The sequence below is a fragment of the Lagenorhynchus albirostris genome, chromosome 17, assembly GCF_949774975.1.
Source record: "Lagenorhynchus albirostris chromosome 17, mLagAlb1.1, whole genome shotgun sequence".
In the NCBI taxonomy this organism is placed as follows: domain Eukaryota; kingdom Metazoa; phylum Chordata; class Mammalia; order Artiodactyla; family Delphinidae; genus Lagenorhynchus; species Lagenorhynchus albirostris.
The window spans coordinates 15,634,305-15,650,497 of record NC_083111.1 but is presented as its reverse complement, the minus strand read 5'-3'; the positions used below and the strand labels follow the sequence as shown (position 1 = coordinate 15,650,497).

The window sequence follows — 16,193 nt, the reverse complement described above, 5'->3', positions numbered from 1 at the left end:
GTTTTATTTACCAGGAGGGTATGTTCCTGGCATCATACACACCCTCTCAATGAGCAGTCCCATGAGGTGTTTCCTTCTCGTTTCTGTAGAGAAATTGGTTCGTCTCACCTTATATGCCCCATGAGTCTTTGTGCCTCTGCCTGTGTTGACTGCAGACTTAGGGCAAGCAGACCTGTGCTGACACTCTCCTCCCAGCTTTATTTTATTTACCTTCCCCACTCCAGTGTTTCGTCTCATGCCCTCGTTCATTGTTTTAAAAGACTGCTGTGGAGTTATTGTGTATAGATTTGGTGTGTATCTTAAACCCTTTTTGGAGAAAGGTAGGATATAAATTACTCAGAAAATAAAATAAAGAATGTAAATGTTTGATTCAATAAGAATAAGGGCCAGAGAAAAGATTCACCACAACTACTCACGCTCAGGAAGCACCTGTTTTGCAAACGACATTACAACCATCTTTTAAATGCTGCCATTTTGGTTAATGTATGCACAAAAACCTCTTCAGGATTCTCATAATAATAGCCTCCCAAGAGCACACGTGTCTCCATCTCTGCTTCTCTCTGCCCAGAGTCTCATACCTCCCCATCTAATTCATAGGCTTGTATTTATTTCAGTTCAGCTAATTTATATAAAGAAGTATGTTGCCAATTGTAATATGTTTCCCAAAGGTCAGAGTTCATTTTCTCTACCTCTGACATCATTTTCAACTTCTGTAGTTTCTTTTCTTTTCCATCCCCGATGACATTTTAAATGTTCTGAGCGTTCTAAGCATTTTCTTTCTGAGGGATCCCTTTTCTTTCCAGCTTCTCATTTAGTGTTTTCCCTAATGTGTCCGTTTCAGTACATTTGTTCATCTAATTACCTCCCTTGACTCAGCTGTGATGTTGAGAAAGGTTATAGAGGAAGTATGTTTCTCCTGAGGTTTATTCCTTAATCTTGCTGTTAAATTTTGTTACACTGCTGCATAATTGAAGGAAGGGCAAAAAGCGTGGTTTCTTCTACTGCTACCTGTAAATGAGGATTTGACGATGTTCTCCAACATGGCCTTAGCTAATCATTGTGCATCTCTTAATTACAAAGTACTCTTAGGTGCAGTGGGGATACAGAGAGCAACAGGGTTATTCTCTGTCCTTAAGGAGCATTCTGTGTGAACAGTCAAACCTAAGAAAGGTTGAGTTGAAACAATGTAGTGCTAGGAGCAGCAGCAAGGCGCTCCAGAAGAATGCAGGAACCAGAGATTTCTCATGTAAAGTGTTTGGGGAAAAAACTAATAAAGGAGGTAAAATATATCCTCAGCATCAGAAGATGGGAATGAGTGAGGGACAGAGGACAGGGAAGGGATATTCATCCAAGGCTGGAGATACAGACCCTTTGCAATGAGCTCAATGATGGTATCATTTCCATCAGAACAAACTTAAACTATACTTACATTTCACTGAAGGATGAACAGCATTTCTAAGCTGGAAGATCACTTTATGACTGTCTTTACCAATAAGACACCTGAATCCAGGGAGGTGACTTTGAACAATTCACTTCACACGACGGCACTAACACGTTGTACAAAATACTGCAGCATAAAATCGTTACCTACTCTTCATAATGGTGTCATCCTCATTTTACTGTTGAAGAAGCTGAAGTCCAGGGAGTGTGCAGATAATTATTTAAATGACAACTTACCACGCCCATTCAGATCATACTGTCTGGATTTGTAGGTTACACTGTCCACTGTGATGACATTTGAACTGCTTAGTTTTCCGTGTTCTGTCCTATAAGTTAGAGAAAAGTGGAGATGGACCAAAGCCTGCAGGATCCACCCCCTCCATAGGTGGATTATTTCCCAAACACTGAAAGAGAAGAAGGTCATATTTTCAGAGTCGGTGCAGGTTCCATAATTGATGTGGCCAAACCTGGGTCCTGGGCAGCTCCCCTCCCCCAGCCCCAAACCCCTGGGAGAAGGTGGTGGCCAAAGCTCCCCATCCAGGAGCCCATCAGAGGCTGGACCACCTGACGCTGTTCTCATCACTGCAAAGCAAGGCTTGTGGCATAGAGAAGTGACGCTCTCTCTGAGAAAAGTCAAGGCAGGTCCGGTTAAGTGTATGAGGCAGAGAAGGCAGGTAGAATGAGAGAAGTCATCTCAAAGCCTAGAGGAAGCCCTGTTCAATCTACCCTCCACTTTTCAACCCAAATATGACCTCACTTTTCTTTTACTGTGAAGGGTAAGGTCTACCCCTAGCTCTGCACTGGATGAAGTCAGCTGAACCCAGAGGATGGAATAAGGAACCGCGTGTGTCTGAGTTCTCCTTCTGTCAGATCCTCCCTGAACGAGTGTGACGCCACCTTGATAAGTACTCACTTGTGACACATTCCTTAAGAGAGTGTTTAAAATGTTTGCTCTGCGGATTATCGGTGACCATGTGCATTTTGTGAACCAGGGATGTCCATGTGCCAGGTTGTTAGTTCATTCAACAACACATGTGTTTGGAGCCTCCAGAATGTTCCAGGCTCTGTTCTTGACACGGGGGACTCAGCAGTGAACAACATGAAGTCTCTGCCCTCTGGGAGTTTACATTCTACCGGAGCACACAGACAATAGTAAATATAAAAATGCCTCTAGTCGACAGAAGTGCCTGGAAGGATGACCTGGTGTGTAAAGAGAAGAGAGTTAGGACAGGTGAACTGTTGCAGAAGATAGGTCCAGCAGGGTGAAATTGATGCAGCTAATACAATTCTTTCAGTTGCTTTTGCTGTACACTATAGGGTAATAGAGAAATGGGGCAGAAACTAGAGGGAGAATTTGGGGGTATTTTTAGGCAGGAAATATATCCAGCCTGTATACGTATGTGAGGGATCCGGAAGAACACTGGCTGAAGTAGGTGACAGGGTGCTGGGGTCTCATGCCCAAATGAGGGGCTGGCCGTGGGAGTGCAGAAATTCATCCATCCTAACAAGAGGGGAGGAGACTGTTCCTGAAAAGTGCTGGCAGGGGGTTTACCCAGGCATGGAAATTGTGGAGAGTGGGTGCTTCTGTTTTTTCAGTGAATGAGGGGGCAGGTAGGCAGGTTTCTTGCTTGAGGCTAGAAGGAGACTTGGTCCTGAGGGTCAAGCTGTCCCATGCTGTCGCTTGCGACGCCTCAGTATGTCATGACTATAGGCGACGCTGAGGTTCTGTGAAGGCAGGAACCGCCATCCGGCTCAGTTGGGTCCCCAGTGCTTAGCACGCTGCCTGGCGCAAAGTAGGTGCTGGGTCTCAGCACGTAATCCTAAAGTGGCATTTGCTCCACTGGTTCAGGGCTTTGTTCGTGGCAGCCACAGGCAGGATAGCTACCTGGTTTGTGGGCCCTAGGGCACAAAATGCAGGCCCTTTGTTCGTAGATCAAGACTTTCAAAACCACACAGCAGAGCCTTCAACCACGTGCAGGGCCCATCTGAGCACAGCCTTGTGACCGCTCAGGCCACAAGTCCATGGAGCTGGCCTGGTACACAGTTACCAGTCGAATCTGATCAAGTACATCCGTGGGCAGTAGGCCAGGGGCACTGGCTGGAGCCAGGACTTCCTGAGAAGATAGCATTACGTGTTTACCTTTCTCTCAGAAGTTTAAGAAAGATCAAATCCGAAAGAGAAGCTGCTGGCATCACAGATGGAGAGAGGTGAAGGTATAGCAGCATTCTAAGAAAGTGAGTGGAAGATGCATCAGAGCTGTTTAGAAACCTTTATCACCAAAAACATTTGCTAGCGGTGTCTCCTGAGTCAGAATTCCCCAAATCACAACAGTGGAAAGGGGAAGGTGGGAAGAACTGAAACTCGGCAATGGAGTTTACAGTCCATTATCAGTATAGATGTGGCATTAATGACTGATTTAAAAAGAAAAGACATAAGAAAATCCTCCCCATTCATTCCTCAAACTCCAGCAGAGAAGGATAGTATGAATGGAAGATTAGATCCAGGGCAAGGATAAGATGACCAATTTTTAGCTGCTTTAAAATTGACTTGTTTCAAAGGTCTTTTTGAAGACCTTTCCAACATTGTTCCCCTTTTATTGGGGGGCAGAAAAAAGCAAGTTAGCTGAATGAGTGTGTGTATATACATCCGTGCTCTGCTGTGAGCATTTGTCTTCTATGGTAGTGACTCTGTCACCAGACAGTGCAAGCGTGAAGTTTAGGCCACCACTGGAATTTCTTTAGAGTTTGGAGAGTAATGGGAATTTCGGGGAGTTTTTTATTGTCTGAACCTACTTTATTTTCATTTTCATTCAGGATGACTTCAATCTATTAATAAGCGAACATCAAGAAAGATCAAGAGCATTAGTTTAGAACATTAGATCAAGAGCAATTAGTTTACCTAATTGTACTTGTTATCCAGTTTTATATCTTTAATTGTTCCCAAAGTAACACGAGCCTTGTCAACTGTATTTTTTTAAGTGACAACATTAATTTATTCTGTTTTACTGTCAAAGACTATCAAGCTTTAAAAATAAATGTCAAGGGGCTTCCCTGGTGGCGCAGTGGTTGGGAGTCCGCCTGCCGATGCAGGGGACACGGGTTCGTGCCCCGGTCCGGAAAGATCCCACATGCCGCGGAGCGGCTGGGCCCGTGAGCCATGGCTGCTGAGCCTGCGCGTCCGCAGCGGGAGAGGCCACAACAGTGAGAGGTCCGCGTACCGCAAAAAAAAAAAAAAAAAAAAAAAAAATGTCAAGAGCCTAATCAAATTTAATCAGGTCTTTTCACCAAATATATAAATGTCTACTGTACATTGTATGCAGTGTTCACAAATATACATTATATATAATGCTCACATTGACAAAAGATCGCTAGCTCTCTATCTCAATACACCATGTCAAAATGAACATTGACTGGTTTTCCTCTTCATGAATAGGAAGCAATGAATACACAGCAATCATTATCTCAAAAGAAGTATCAATGCTTACCAAGTGTGCTACAAATTCAAACTGGCCAGAAACCCTTGTCAGAAAACTTCCAGGAATATCAGTTTTCAACTCTGAGGATCTCTGACTAGAGAGGTTGATTCCAGGCTGACTTACAGGAGAGGAGAATCCGTTTTACAGAGTGTTGTTGGGTGACTGGGGGAGAACCTGGGAGGGAATAGCTGTCAGATTCAGGTGTCAGAGGTGACTGCAAGTCAAGGAAAATCTAAGTGTTCGGTGTGCCAGGCATATGTGCTCCTTTTCCAATTGCCCTTTCACCTGATTTCCTAATTCTCCTGTACAGTCATCCCTCAGTGTCCTGGGGGATTGGTTCCAGGACACGCGCCCTCCGCACCATACCAGAATCCACGGATGCTCAAGTCCCTTATATAAAATGGTGTAGTTGTTTGCATATATCCTATGCTCATCCTTCTCTATACTTTAAATCCTCTCTAGATTACATATAATACCTGATATAATGAAACGCTATGTAAATAGTTGGCAGCACGTGGCATATTCAAGTCTTGCTTTTTGGAACTTTCTGGAATTTTTTAAAAACATTTTTGATCTGTGGATGTACTACCCTTGAGGGGTACTACAGAGGACTGACTGGTTAGTGAACAGTATGGCTTGACCATGGCAGGCAGGGCCTTTGAGTTTTGCTTTTCCCATAAACAAACTTAGCTCCTCATGCAGTGTCACTGTCATTTGTGACTGTGTCCTCCGGATTCAGTCAACCGCGAAGAGCCCAGTCAACAGGTGTCCCCAAGGTCACACACCTGGAACAGTGCCCGTCGTACAGTGGTTTCGTTAGGCTTGGTGCCTGCACGGAGGTCTGTTCTGTTGGAGATGAGACCACAGAATCCCTCCCAGGATGGAGGTGTCGGTGTGTCCGTATCAACCCGAGGAGAATCTGTAATCTGTTTTGCATGTCAGGTTACTGTGTCCATGAGAAAAACAAAATCCTATCCTCCTCTTGCTTTGTTTGCATTTTCAAGATAGGGATGTTTTGACAACATGATGGCTCAGGTCTCTTAGCACCTGGGATAGGGCCTTTTCAAAAGTAGATATTTAATTCCTTATCTGCTTGTTATCAGCTCCCCCAAAATTAGCTCCGTATTTTGGACCTTGTTCTCCAGTTAGTTCAGCAACATGTTTCACTTACTATCTTTACTACACAGTTTTACCGTTTACCATTTAACAGGTTTGAAGAAGTGACACCACCCAGAAAAGTCAGGTGACAGTCACTTGCTTGAATCTCAGTCACAACAGAGTCACTTACTTGAATCTCATAGTCACACGGTTACATTAATGAATGCAATTATATCCTCCCACAAGCCAAATCTGCTTTGTAAATAAAGTTTTATTGAAATACTCCCATACTCCTTCACCAACATCCTGTCTGGGGTTGCTTTGGCACCATAATGGCGGAGTTCAGTCACTGCAACAGAGACCACATAGCCCACAAAGCCTAAAACGTTTACTATCTGATTCTTTGCCAAAAAAATGTGCTGACCTTCAATTTCAATATGTCCAAAGCTGGACCCAAATTCTCACCTACATTTTTCCCTCCATCCCTCCTTCCTAAGCCCCATGCTCATACTACAGTCTGCCTAGTTGCCAAACCACTAGCATGGGCATCAACCTTCCGCCTTCTTCTTTATCCCATTAGTTATGGATTTCGCTGCCAAATGACTTTTTTTTTTTTTTTTTTTTTTTTTTTGCGGTATGCGGGCCTCTCACTGCTGTGGCCTCTCCTGTTGCGGAGCACAGGCTCCGGACGTGCAGGCTCAGCGGCCATGGCTCACGGGCCCAGCCGCTCCGCGGCATGTGGGATCTTCCCGGACCGGGGCACGAAGCCGTGTCCCCTGCATCAGCAGGCGGACTCTCAACCACTGCGCCACCAGGGAAGCCCCCAAATGACTCTTTGAACCTGTAACTCTTCCTTATCCCCACTGCCTGCATCTGGGCCACCAGCGTATGCATCACCTGGATGACTGAGTTATCCTCCCGACTGATCTCACTTTCTCAGTCTTCATTTGTCTCCAGGACCCTTGCTACACTGGAGCTAGAGTCCTCCATCTAAAAATGTACATTTGATGACATCAGCCCCTTGTTGAATTCTTTGCTGCCACTCCAGCCTTGTCTGTGTACTCTATCTCTATAGAGTCAGGTCACATTGATGGTTTTTCAGTTCTGCAACATGCTCTCTCTTTCTGCACCTTCACACGTGCTCATGTGACTACTTGGAGCACATTTGCATACCCTTTTTATTGGCATGTTTGTCTTCCATCATGAGGAACCTTCTATGACCCTGCAAATCGGAGCTATATGCACTTCCTCTGTGGTCACCTAGCATTCTGCTTTTCCCATTTCATAACCTTTTCCAAGTTGTTTTGTAATCTCTCATTTTTATTGATGAATCAGTGCCTTCCTCTGAATGTTAAACTCCAAGAAGGCAGGAACCATATCTGTTTGGTATACATCATTATACTTCAGGCTTCTAGTACGGTGCCTGGAATAGTGTGAACGTTCAGTCAGTGTTTGTTAAATGAAATGAATGCTCTTCTGAGTGTTTTCACATCCATTATCTCAGTGGGGGTAAAGTTGAACAATTTAGAGAGGATTTTAATGAAACATGAGATGTTAGTGGATTAGAAGATTAAATTATTTGTTGTTTTGTACTTGTAGGAGGAAGGAGAACTAAGAGACGGGAAAACTGGTTAGGAGAGTAGAAGCATTTAATTCTACCTCGTAAAACAAAGAGGAGGAGTTTTTGAAAAAACTAGCTTGCATTATTCAAATTTCATATTCCTTCTAATAAGTTGTCAGATTGTCCATCTTTTAGGGCTTCTTTTCTTCACCTGGAAAAACTTTACATAGCGTGATTTAAAAGTCTTCTTGTAGACTTTGATCACTGAATTTGTTTTCTTTGGGGGGAGGTTTATAGAAGTAAGTAATCGATTTCATTATAGCTTTTCTATTTCCAAACAAATTGAGAAGGAATGTATTTTTAAAGATTTAATTGAGTTTTTAAAAAAGGGATAAAGAAGTAAACACCAAGAAATAAAGGAATAGGCAATCAACTGGAGGAAATCTAGGCTTAGAAAACTTAGGTAAGATAAACGACTTTGAGGACAGAATTATCTCTAAACTATCTGGAAGTTGAGGTGTAAAGCATGATGCGATAAGACACATTGCTTGGTGTCTTTAGCTTCTTCTCAGATATGAACTTCCAAAGCTGGAGAGCTGAGCACCATTCAAGATAGACTTTCCAGACAAGTACTTGAAGTCCAGCTCCGTTTGGAAACTGTTAAAAGAGATTGGTGTGTGTTCTGTATAGGGTGGTGGCTATAAAGATTCTGTATGGAGATGTAGATCACAGAATATTTAAAGAAAAAAGAGGTCAAGACTTTTTCTTTAAAACACAACTTTGAATCTAATGAACTCCATAAAAAATAAATTCATTTGAACTTCCTGATTCTCTATAAAGCATGGAAGAGAGATGCTTGGTTTGGAACATCTTGAGAAGATGCCACAAACATCTACCTCTGCAAGAAAAGAATCTAATATAGATTTAGAGAATGTTTATCGTTCACCAGGCGGCACAGTATTCTAACAGTTCTATGAGATGAGTTAGCTCAGCGTTTATGTTAATCATCCCGATTAACACAAATTGAGCATTGAGTGGAGTTGTTTTGAATTTTCTTGCCGTAATTAACCAAGAGCCTTGAAGGTCATCATGGTGGTTTCTAGGTTCAAGGATCACATATCCAGTTTATATGAGGAAGTTTGCCATCTTGTTTGCTATGCCAGAGGACATGCAAAAGCTACATCTAAAAGTGATAGGAATCAATTAGGTTTTCAGGTTAAACAAGAGACGTAGGGCTGTTTCATGTGATTTAAAAACAGAATTTACTCTGTCAGAGCCCATTCCTATCTACCCTGACTCATAAGGCTTTGGAGAAGCACGTCAACTTGGAGGTAATACTGAGATCGCACAGTTTGACACATGGAAGGCCTTGTTGGTAGAGTCAAGGCTGATAGTACATTAATAAAGCCTACCACGTCTTTAGCTGTTCTCCACAGTTCTCTGTTTGGTGAAATGTCACATCAGCGTCTTCATGAGAATAAGCATTCCTCTTATTAGACTGAGAGATTCCAACCCGTATCTAGTAGAGTGATCTGGCAAAGAGGTTGGGGGAGAGCCAGCATGCCGGCACATCTGGAGTTTGGGCAGGTAGAGACTGTCTGATGGGTGAACTGGTTGGACTATGAAAAGAACATACCTAGGGCTAAGAGTAGAGGGTTTTTTGTTTATGCTGGAAACAGGATAAGAGTCTCTTCCCGACTCCACAACCATTGCCCAGCTCTTCCTCTGAGCTGGTTAGGGGTTGTTTTTAATTTTGTGGTTTCTCTACGATTATTTCTGTGGTTTTTCTGAGTTTCCCAGATGAGTACTTTTAATGTGCTGCCTGGTTTGGGATATTTGGTTCAAAGAGATGAAGACACAGGAAGAGCCTGTGATGAATGCCGTACAGAGTATGGCATTGCTCGTACATGAGCTCTCCTCATCTTGCCGCTCCCTTGTTCTCACATAAAATGAGGGAGAAAATGGAGAATTTTAAATTTTCAAAGAAAAATCCATCTGATTCCATTTTCCCTGGCCCAGGGGTTTTTCTTTTCATTTCGTTCCATGAACCAGAAGCTTTTCTGTAGGCAGGAGCATGGCTGGTAAGGCAATTGTGTGGACGTCTCAGTATGGCCAGGAGCTATTTGTGGGATGAGAGAGAAGCAAGTGGACCTGGAGATGGGGGTACGTTTTCTCACCACAGAGAACCACAAAGAAAATCTCCCCCACTTGGTACAACCTGTTGTCTCCCACCTTCCATTAATTTTTAATTATTTCTAATCACACCTTTTTTCCAAACAAGTCTAGCATCAACTATCTCTTAAATTATTTACTGATGTCTGTAAAAGATAATGTAGAATTTGAGCAGAATGAAATGTGCTTTACTTTTCCAACTTCCCTATGGATTAAAACAAGGATAATCTTGGCACCGTGGTGATAGAACAAGAGATGAAAGTCCTTGCTGTATTTCCACAGAGTACAGTACAATCCACAGCCCGTCAACACCCATTAAAGATTCAGATTCTGATCGATTGCGTCGAGGTTCAGATGGGAAGTCACGTGGACGGGGCCGAAGAAACAATAATCCTTCTCCTCCGCCAGATTCTGATCTTGAGGTATGTCATTGGCAAGGCCTGAGTAAATAGCAAGGTGTTTTAGTAGCTAACTGGTGATTCTGTATACCTGCTGTGAGCAAGGTGTCCAAATGCCTTTGTTACTGCATTCTGTTCCATATTAACTATAAGTAAGCCAGTTTTTTATCCATATTGAAGATAGAGCAGTTATTTATTTCTGTTTTCTCTTCCACTTTAACTATGTAGTAAAGCATTTTTTTTCTCTTTAGTGAAACATCATAAATTATATAATCCTGCTTTGATTATAATTATATAATCTCTTGTACTGCTCTGTCATTGCCATTTAAATTAAGTGTTGTACGAAAAATGCTTAATAAAATCCACTCGGAAATTAAAGACACGCTATGTATATTGAGAAAGGAAAACCCAGGATATTCTAAACAGAAGTGGTTATCACCTTACAAGACATATTTTGGTGGAGTTCAAAGCAGGAGGGATTAAATAAAACTTTAAAGGGTGATAGATTTCATAGCCTTGAATCCACTGGAATTGTTTCTTTTTATTGCCCAAGTGAAACTGATGGTAGAAAACATGATTCTTTTGGCTGAAAAGATGGAAAATTTCCAGCAGAACTTGTATGAATATGTACTGGTGTAAGTGGGATTGGTAAGAAGAGAAAAGCAGGCTTGGGAGGCCTTTTGTGGTATCTCAAAGACCTTTTTGAAATGAGTTCCTTCAATAATTCAATTCCAAATACCCCAAGAGTGTGTCAGGAGCATGTGTGTTGCATCTGCTTAAGTTGTTAACTCTGAAATCTGAAGAAAATTGGGCAGGAACAATATATCATCCATTTGATAACATCGCAGCAGATAACCTAAGAATAGATGATGTAGTTTCAGTTTTTATGTGCAGTTTTTAAATACTTGGCTTGATAAGAATAAAACACAAGATTAGTTATTTTAACACTTCTTAATGAACAGAGAGCAGAGATAAGGAAAAGATCAATTGAGTGATTTTTCATTGATTGCCCCTCTCTGTCTTAGAAGTTATAAACAAACTCATTTTAGCTTATGTTTCATTTCTTTAGAACTAAGACTAAGAAACAACTACAGAAGTAGGAAGGACCTATAGTCTTTTTTCCTATATTTATGTCAGTGTTGCTAATGTATTTATCCTCTTGCACCTCATTTGAGGTTATATCTGAGGAAAGCTAGGAGATACCCTTTGGAACAGCTGTGTTTAAAAAAAAATAGTAAATTCATATTTTTCATTTGTCTCCCATCTAAAGACTACATTTTCATGTTGAAGTTAGCTGAATAGCAGGTTTCTCAACCAAGAGAAAGACACAGTGATTGGTTCTTCCTTTGTAGAGGGTGTTCATCTGGGACTTGGACGAGACAATCATCGTTTTCCACTCCTTGCTCACTGGGTCCTATGCCAACAGATACGGGAGGGTGAGTACCACGAGGCATCAGTTTTTAATTTCTTTAGAGTAAGTATTCCTAGAATTGAATTTTTTTATCCAAATGGGAATGTGGCTTAACTTTAAATAATACATTTAAAATATAAAAAGGAAGATAACTTGATTTATTGAAATAGTCATATATGTAAGACAAGGACATATAAATGAACAGAAGGAGTTCTTTTTAGGCTCTTAAAAATGAGATAAACTTCATGCAATTACATTCATTCTTATTTCAGACCCCAATGAATACAGGTGATTGGATGCTATTCTAGGATGAAATAGTAAAATATATAGAAGATACAGAAAGGTCTTTTGTGTTGTATTTTTTTGTCATGTCCTTTTATTCTCTTTATTCCCAACATATTCAATGGAGCAAATATTGTGCTTGATATTGTCTTCTGTGATTACCAGTGTTAGTATTTTATTTTCAAAGCACCTGTTATGAATGTCTTTATTAGTCCCTTTGCTATGGAGCTAAATTTACACGAATGCTTTGTAAAATTGGGCCTCTGAATGACAAAGGACCAATACGTCCAATTCTGAGCCGTTACAATATTTATCTTGGTGGTATAGGTACAGAATAATGTTATAGATCACCTTCCATGAGTACAACTTCAATTTCAATGTTCTGCATTTGGGTTTCTCAAAACCTTGGAAATCCTTTCTGATTGCTTGGTGGTTGCATAAACCTTTCCCATGCAAAAATCATGTTATTTAAAGTGCGTTTAAGTAATTTCTGAAATATCCTGTGAATATGATATTTTTCATCTTTTTAATCTTTAAAGAAAGATTTAAAGATTAAATCTTTTTGAAGCCTTAGGAAGTGAATCCTTGTGTCTTGGTGACTCCAGATTTGTATCACAGTTGAATGTTAAAATTGGGGCTTCCCTGGTGGCGCAGTGGTTGAGAGTCCGCCTGCCGATGCAGGGGACATGGGTTCGTGTCCCGGTCCGGGAAGATCCCACGTGCCGCGGAGTGGCTGGGCCCGTGAGCCATGGCCACTGTGCCTGCACGTCGGAGCCTGGGCTCCGCAATGGGAGAGGCCACAACAGTGAGAGGCCCGCGTATCGCAAAAAATTGATACATGTAAAATGGTCATGCTGTCTTTACAGATTTTATGCAGGTATTCATTCTTTCCATAAATAGTTATTTCAGTAAATACATATTGAGTGCCTGATATGTAGGTGTCTGAAGGTGAAAGTAGAGAAATGATCAATGAGCTTCACAATGCAACCTTCCTTCTTTTAACCCTAAAGCTACACCTAACCCAAAAAAGGGTTGGAAAAATGCACATTTATAAGAACAAGAATATTCCACCATTTGAATGTCTGTCAGAAATAAGATATATGTAAAACACAATATGTCCCATCTTATTGTTAAACAAATTTTCTATGAGAAGACAATTAACAAAAACACAGATTATAAAAAAATAAGGTCATAGAATCAGTCATTCAAAATAAGTCTCTATTTGTGGCTAGCACATAATAAGGATTCAATAAATATTAGTTGTGATTTTTTATATTATTTCTTCTATCAATACTATTACTATCCCTATTTCTACAAAAACTACTACTTTAAAAGCCTGAAATATCAAAGTGCAATGAATATGAAGAGTCTTGAAGATCATCTTAACAGAACAATTTTAATCTCCCTACAACTAACTCCTAAGGAAGAGAGCTGGCTCCTGGAACTCAAGGAAAAGTGTTGAAAAGGGCATGCACTTAGGAAGCCAACATTTGAAAACCACCCAGAAAGTCTCAAGTCTTTAAAAGCTTTGTCACTAGAGGCCAAATTGATGTAAAGAGAGTTGTCTTGATCAGTGTGCTGTTAGCCATTGAAAGGGGTCAGTTTAGGAAGAGGTGCTGAACATCCCATGACCGCACGACCTCGTGTCAATCTCTGGCCATAAATTATTGGTTTACACATGGAATTCACACCTAACCTAGAAGCCACTGGCAGCTTAGAATTTTTCATTTGGATTCTTGACAAGATCTAAACCAAACATTACAAATATCATGAATTTTATTTTTACAAGTGTCAACCATTAGTATTTTGAGACTTCAACTGATAGTATTTTGTTTGTTTGTATGTTTAGTTTTCTCATACTGGGGCATGTGATAAAAAGTTTTACCCTCTGTAATTTCCCAAAGCCAAAGGTATATATTCTTTCAGCTATGGATGATTTGAGATGTTTAAGTGTAAGCTTACCCTTTGTTTATAAGTTGATGGGGGTTGGGAAGAGAGCAACTTCAGAAAGCCTGGTTGGGGAAAATCTTCCTGAGCGTGACCCTTTGAGCCTGAGGTCAGAGTGACCTGAAGGGTCCAGTTGAGAATGTGCCTATCAGGAGAAAGAGTGTTCTAAGCAGAGGAAACAGCAAGCACAGAGGCAGGAAAGGGTTTGATGTTTGAGAGACAAAGAGGCTGGTGTTGCCTAGCTTAGTGTTGGAGATGCAGAGTCAAGAGAGGTGCGGGCTGGGATGAGGGCAGGTACAGAGTGCCTCCCAACCATGGTCAGCAGGGTTAATCTCATTGCACGCGCCGTAGGAAGTCCTTGGAAGACTTCGAACGGGGACATGACAAGGTCTGATTTAGATTTTTAGACTGCTTTGGTTGTGTGGAGGATTAATGGTACGGGGAGAGGGGTGGAGGAACAGAGAGGAAGTTTCAGGGGTGATCTGATGCATTAGCAGCACAGATGGAGAAGCTGATTGGATGATGGATTCTATTGTGTTACTGCATCTAAGCTCGTACTCCTGACTGCACGACAGGCCAATACTCGAGAGACAAGTTGTTGGGGCAAGGAATAACGACTTTATTCAGAAAGCCAGCAAACCAAGAAGATGGTGGACTTGTGTCCCAAAGAAACATCTTGCCTGGGTTAGAATTCAGTCTTCTTTTATACTGAAAGGGGAGGGAGTAAAGTCAAACATTTGCTGGTTCCCGTCAGCCTCTGGAAGGGGTGTGTTAATTTCTTCCTCCCTGCAGTCATTCACAGGTGGGCCTACTCAGAATGTTCGCTGTGAGCTAAACAAAGGTATTTTAGCTTAATGCTCATTACCCGGGAGGCAGGGTTCCCAGAGATGAGCCATTATGTATAATTTAAGCTTATAGGTGACATCCCTTTAGGGATTAACTTGTAGTAGAATACAAAAGGTTCTTCCCTATTACAATTGCAGATAGAGAATTAGGATTTAATTGGACTGTGCTTATTGGCAATAAGTAATAGGCTCAGGGTTTTGTCCTGAGCAACTGGGAGAATAGTCATAGATTCGTTGAGATGGGGAAGAACTAATTTGGAGGGAAAATGGAGAGTTCAGTGTTATACTGGTTTGAAATGCCCATTAGACATCCACTTGGACTAGGCAAGGAGATACTTGGAAGGTGAGCCTGGGGCATGGGGGAGTGGTCGGGGCAGGAGATGTCAGATTTAGTCAACAGTGCACAGCTCAGGATCAGAAGGTCCTCAGACAATATTAGCTTGCTTTCTTCCTAAACACCTTCTTTGTGCTGTGCACTCTTGGTCAGCCTGTGGTCCCATTGCTGGGACACGCCCCTTCCTGACTTTTGAAGATGCTATTGCTGAGGATGTTGAATTGTAGCCTGAGGTATGCAAGAAAGCTTGCTCCATGTTCTCTTTATTAGAGAACTTCAGAGTCTGGCAGAACTGCTCTCAGATCTGATAATCATGTCTCATAAAACTGTGGCTCAACAAGGATTCTTCCAAACAATAATAATAACCAAGCTGATCAGAACTTGCATCCCCCTAGAAAAATGATACAGATGAACCGGTTTGCAGGGCAGAAATTGAGACACAGATGTACAGAACAAAACGTATGGACACCAAGGGGGGAAAGTGGTGGGGAGGCGGGTGGTGGTGTGATGAATTGGGAGATTGGGATTGACATATATACACTAATATGTATAAAATGGGTAACTAATAAGAACCTGCTGTATAAAAAAATAAATAAAATTTTAAAAAAATAATAAGAACTTGCATCCCTCTTGTTTGCTCGGGGCACAGGAGAGAAATCTTAAAGCAGTTCAGGGGCGGGCCGTCTTTCTTGGAGCACAGGTTCAGGGATGTTACTGGGCTTTGTCAAGGGAGCATGTGGCTGTGCCTTACTCTTCAGGCATATAAAGCATTGAATACCCGACAATATGATCGCTGTCCGGTCTCTATGGGAACCAGATACTTGAGAAGTAGCTTAGTCACAGTAGCTTAGGCTCCTGGATGAGTAGGCTATTCAGTAAGGGGATACAGGATCTGGTTGATATAATGCAAAATTAGGGCATGTTACAGCAATATGTACCCAAAAAAAGTTTGAGAATGTCCCACCTTCCATGTAATCCTAGCTGTGGGAAGCAGTCCTGCTGGGTGTTATAAGGAAGTGTTGTTTTATAACAAAGGTGATGGGAACAAAAAGAGGGTGCTAGCTACAGTTCAGATTTTAGGGAAGAGAAAAGAAAGAGCATATTAGCAGGAAAATGAAGTCCATGGGTGTTACTGTAAATTAGGTTGTTGTTAATAATATCCTAGCTTTTTTTGTTTAATGCTTCTTTTTAAGTTACTTTCAAACTAAATCCAAATTCCCCAATTTTAC

The 16,193-nt window shown here is 41.5% G+C and overlaps 1 protein-coding gene across 7 annotated transcripts in view; it reads left to right on the top strand.

Moving 5' to 3' along the window:
• EYA1 (EYA transcriptional coactivator and phosphatase 1) overlaps window positions 1-16,193 on the top strand; it is a 328,161-nt gene that overhangs the window by 241,940 nt on the left and 70,028 nt on the right. For all 7 annotated transcript variants that reach the window (XM_060127905.1, XM_060127904.1, XM_060127902.1 and 4 more), the window contains 2 exons: window positions 10,030-10,169; window positions 11,498-11,581. In XM_060127905.1, the coding sequence (XP_059983888.1) occupies window positions 10,030-10,169; window positions 11,498-11,581 (224 nt within the window). The remainder of the gene's footprint in view (window positions 1-10,029; window positions 10,170-11,497; window positions 11,582-16,193) is intronic.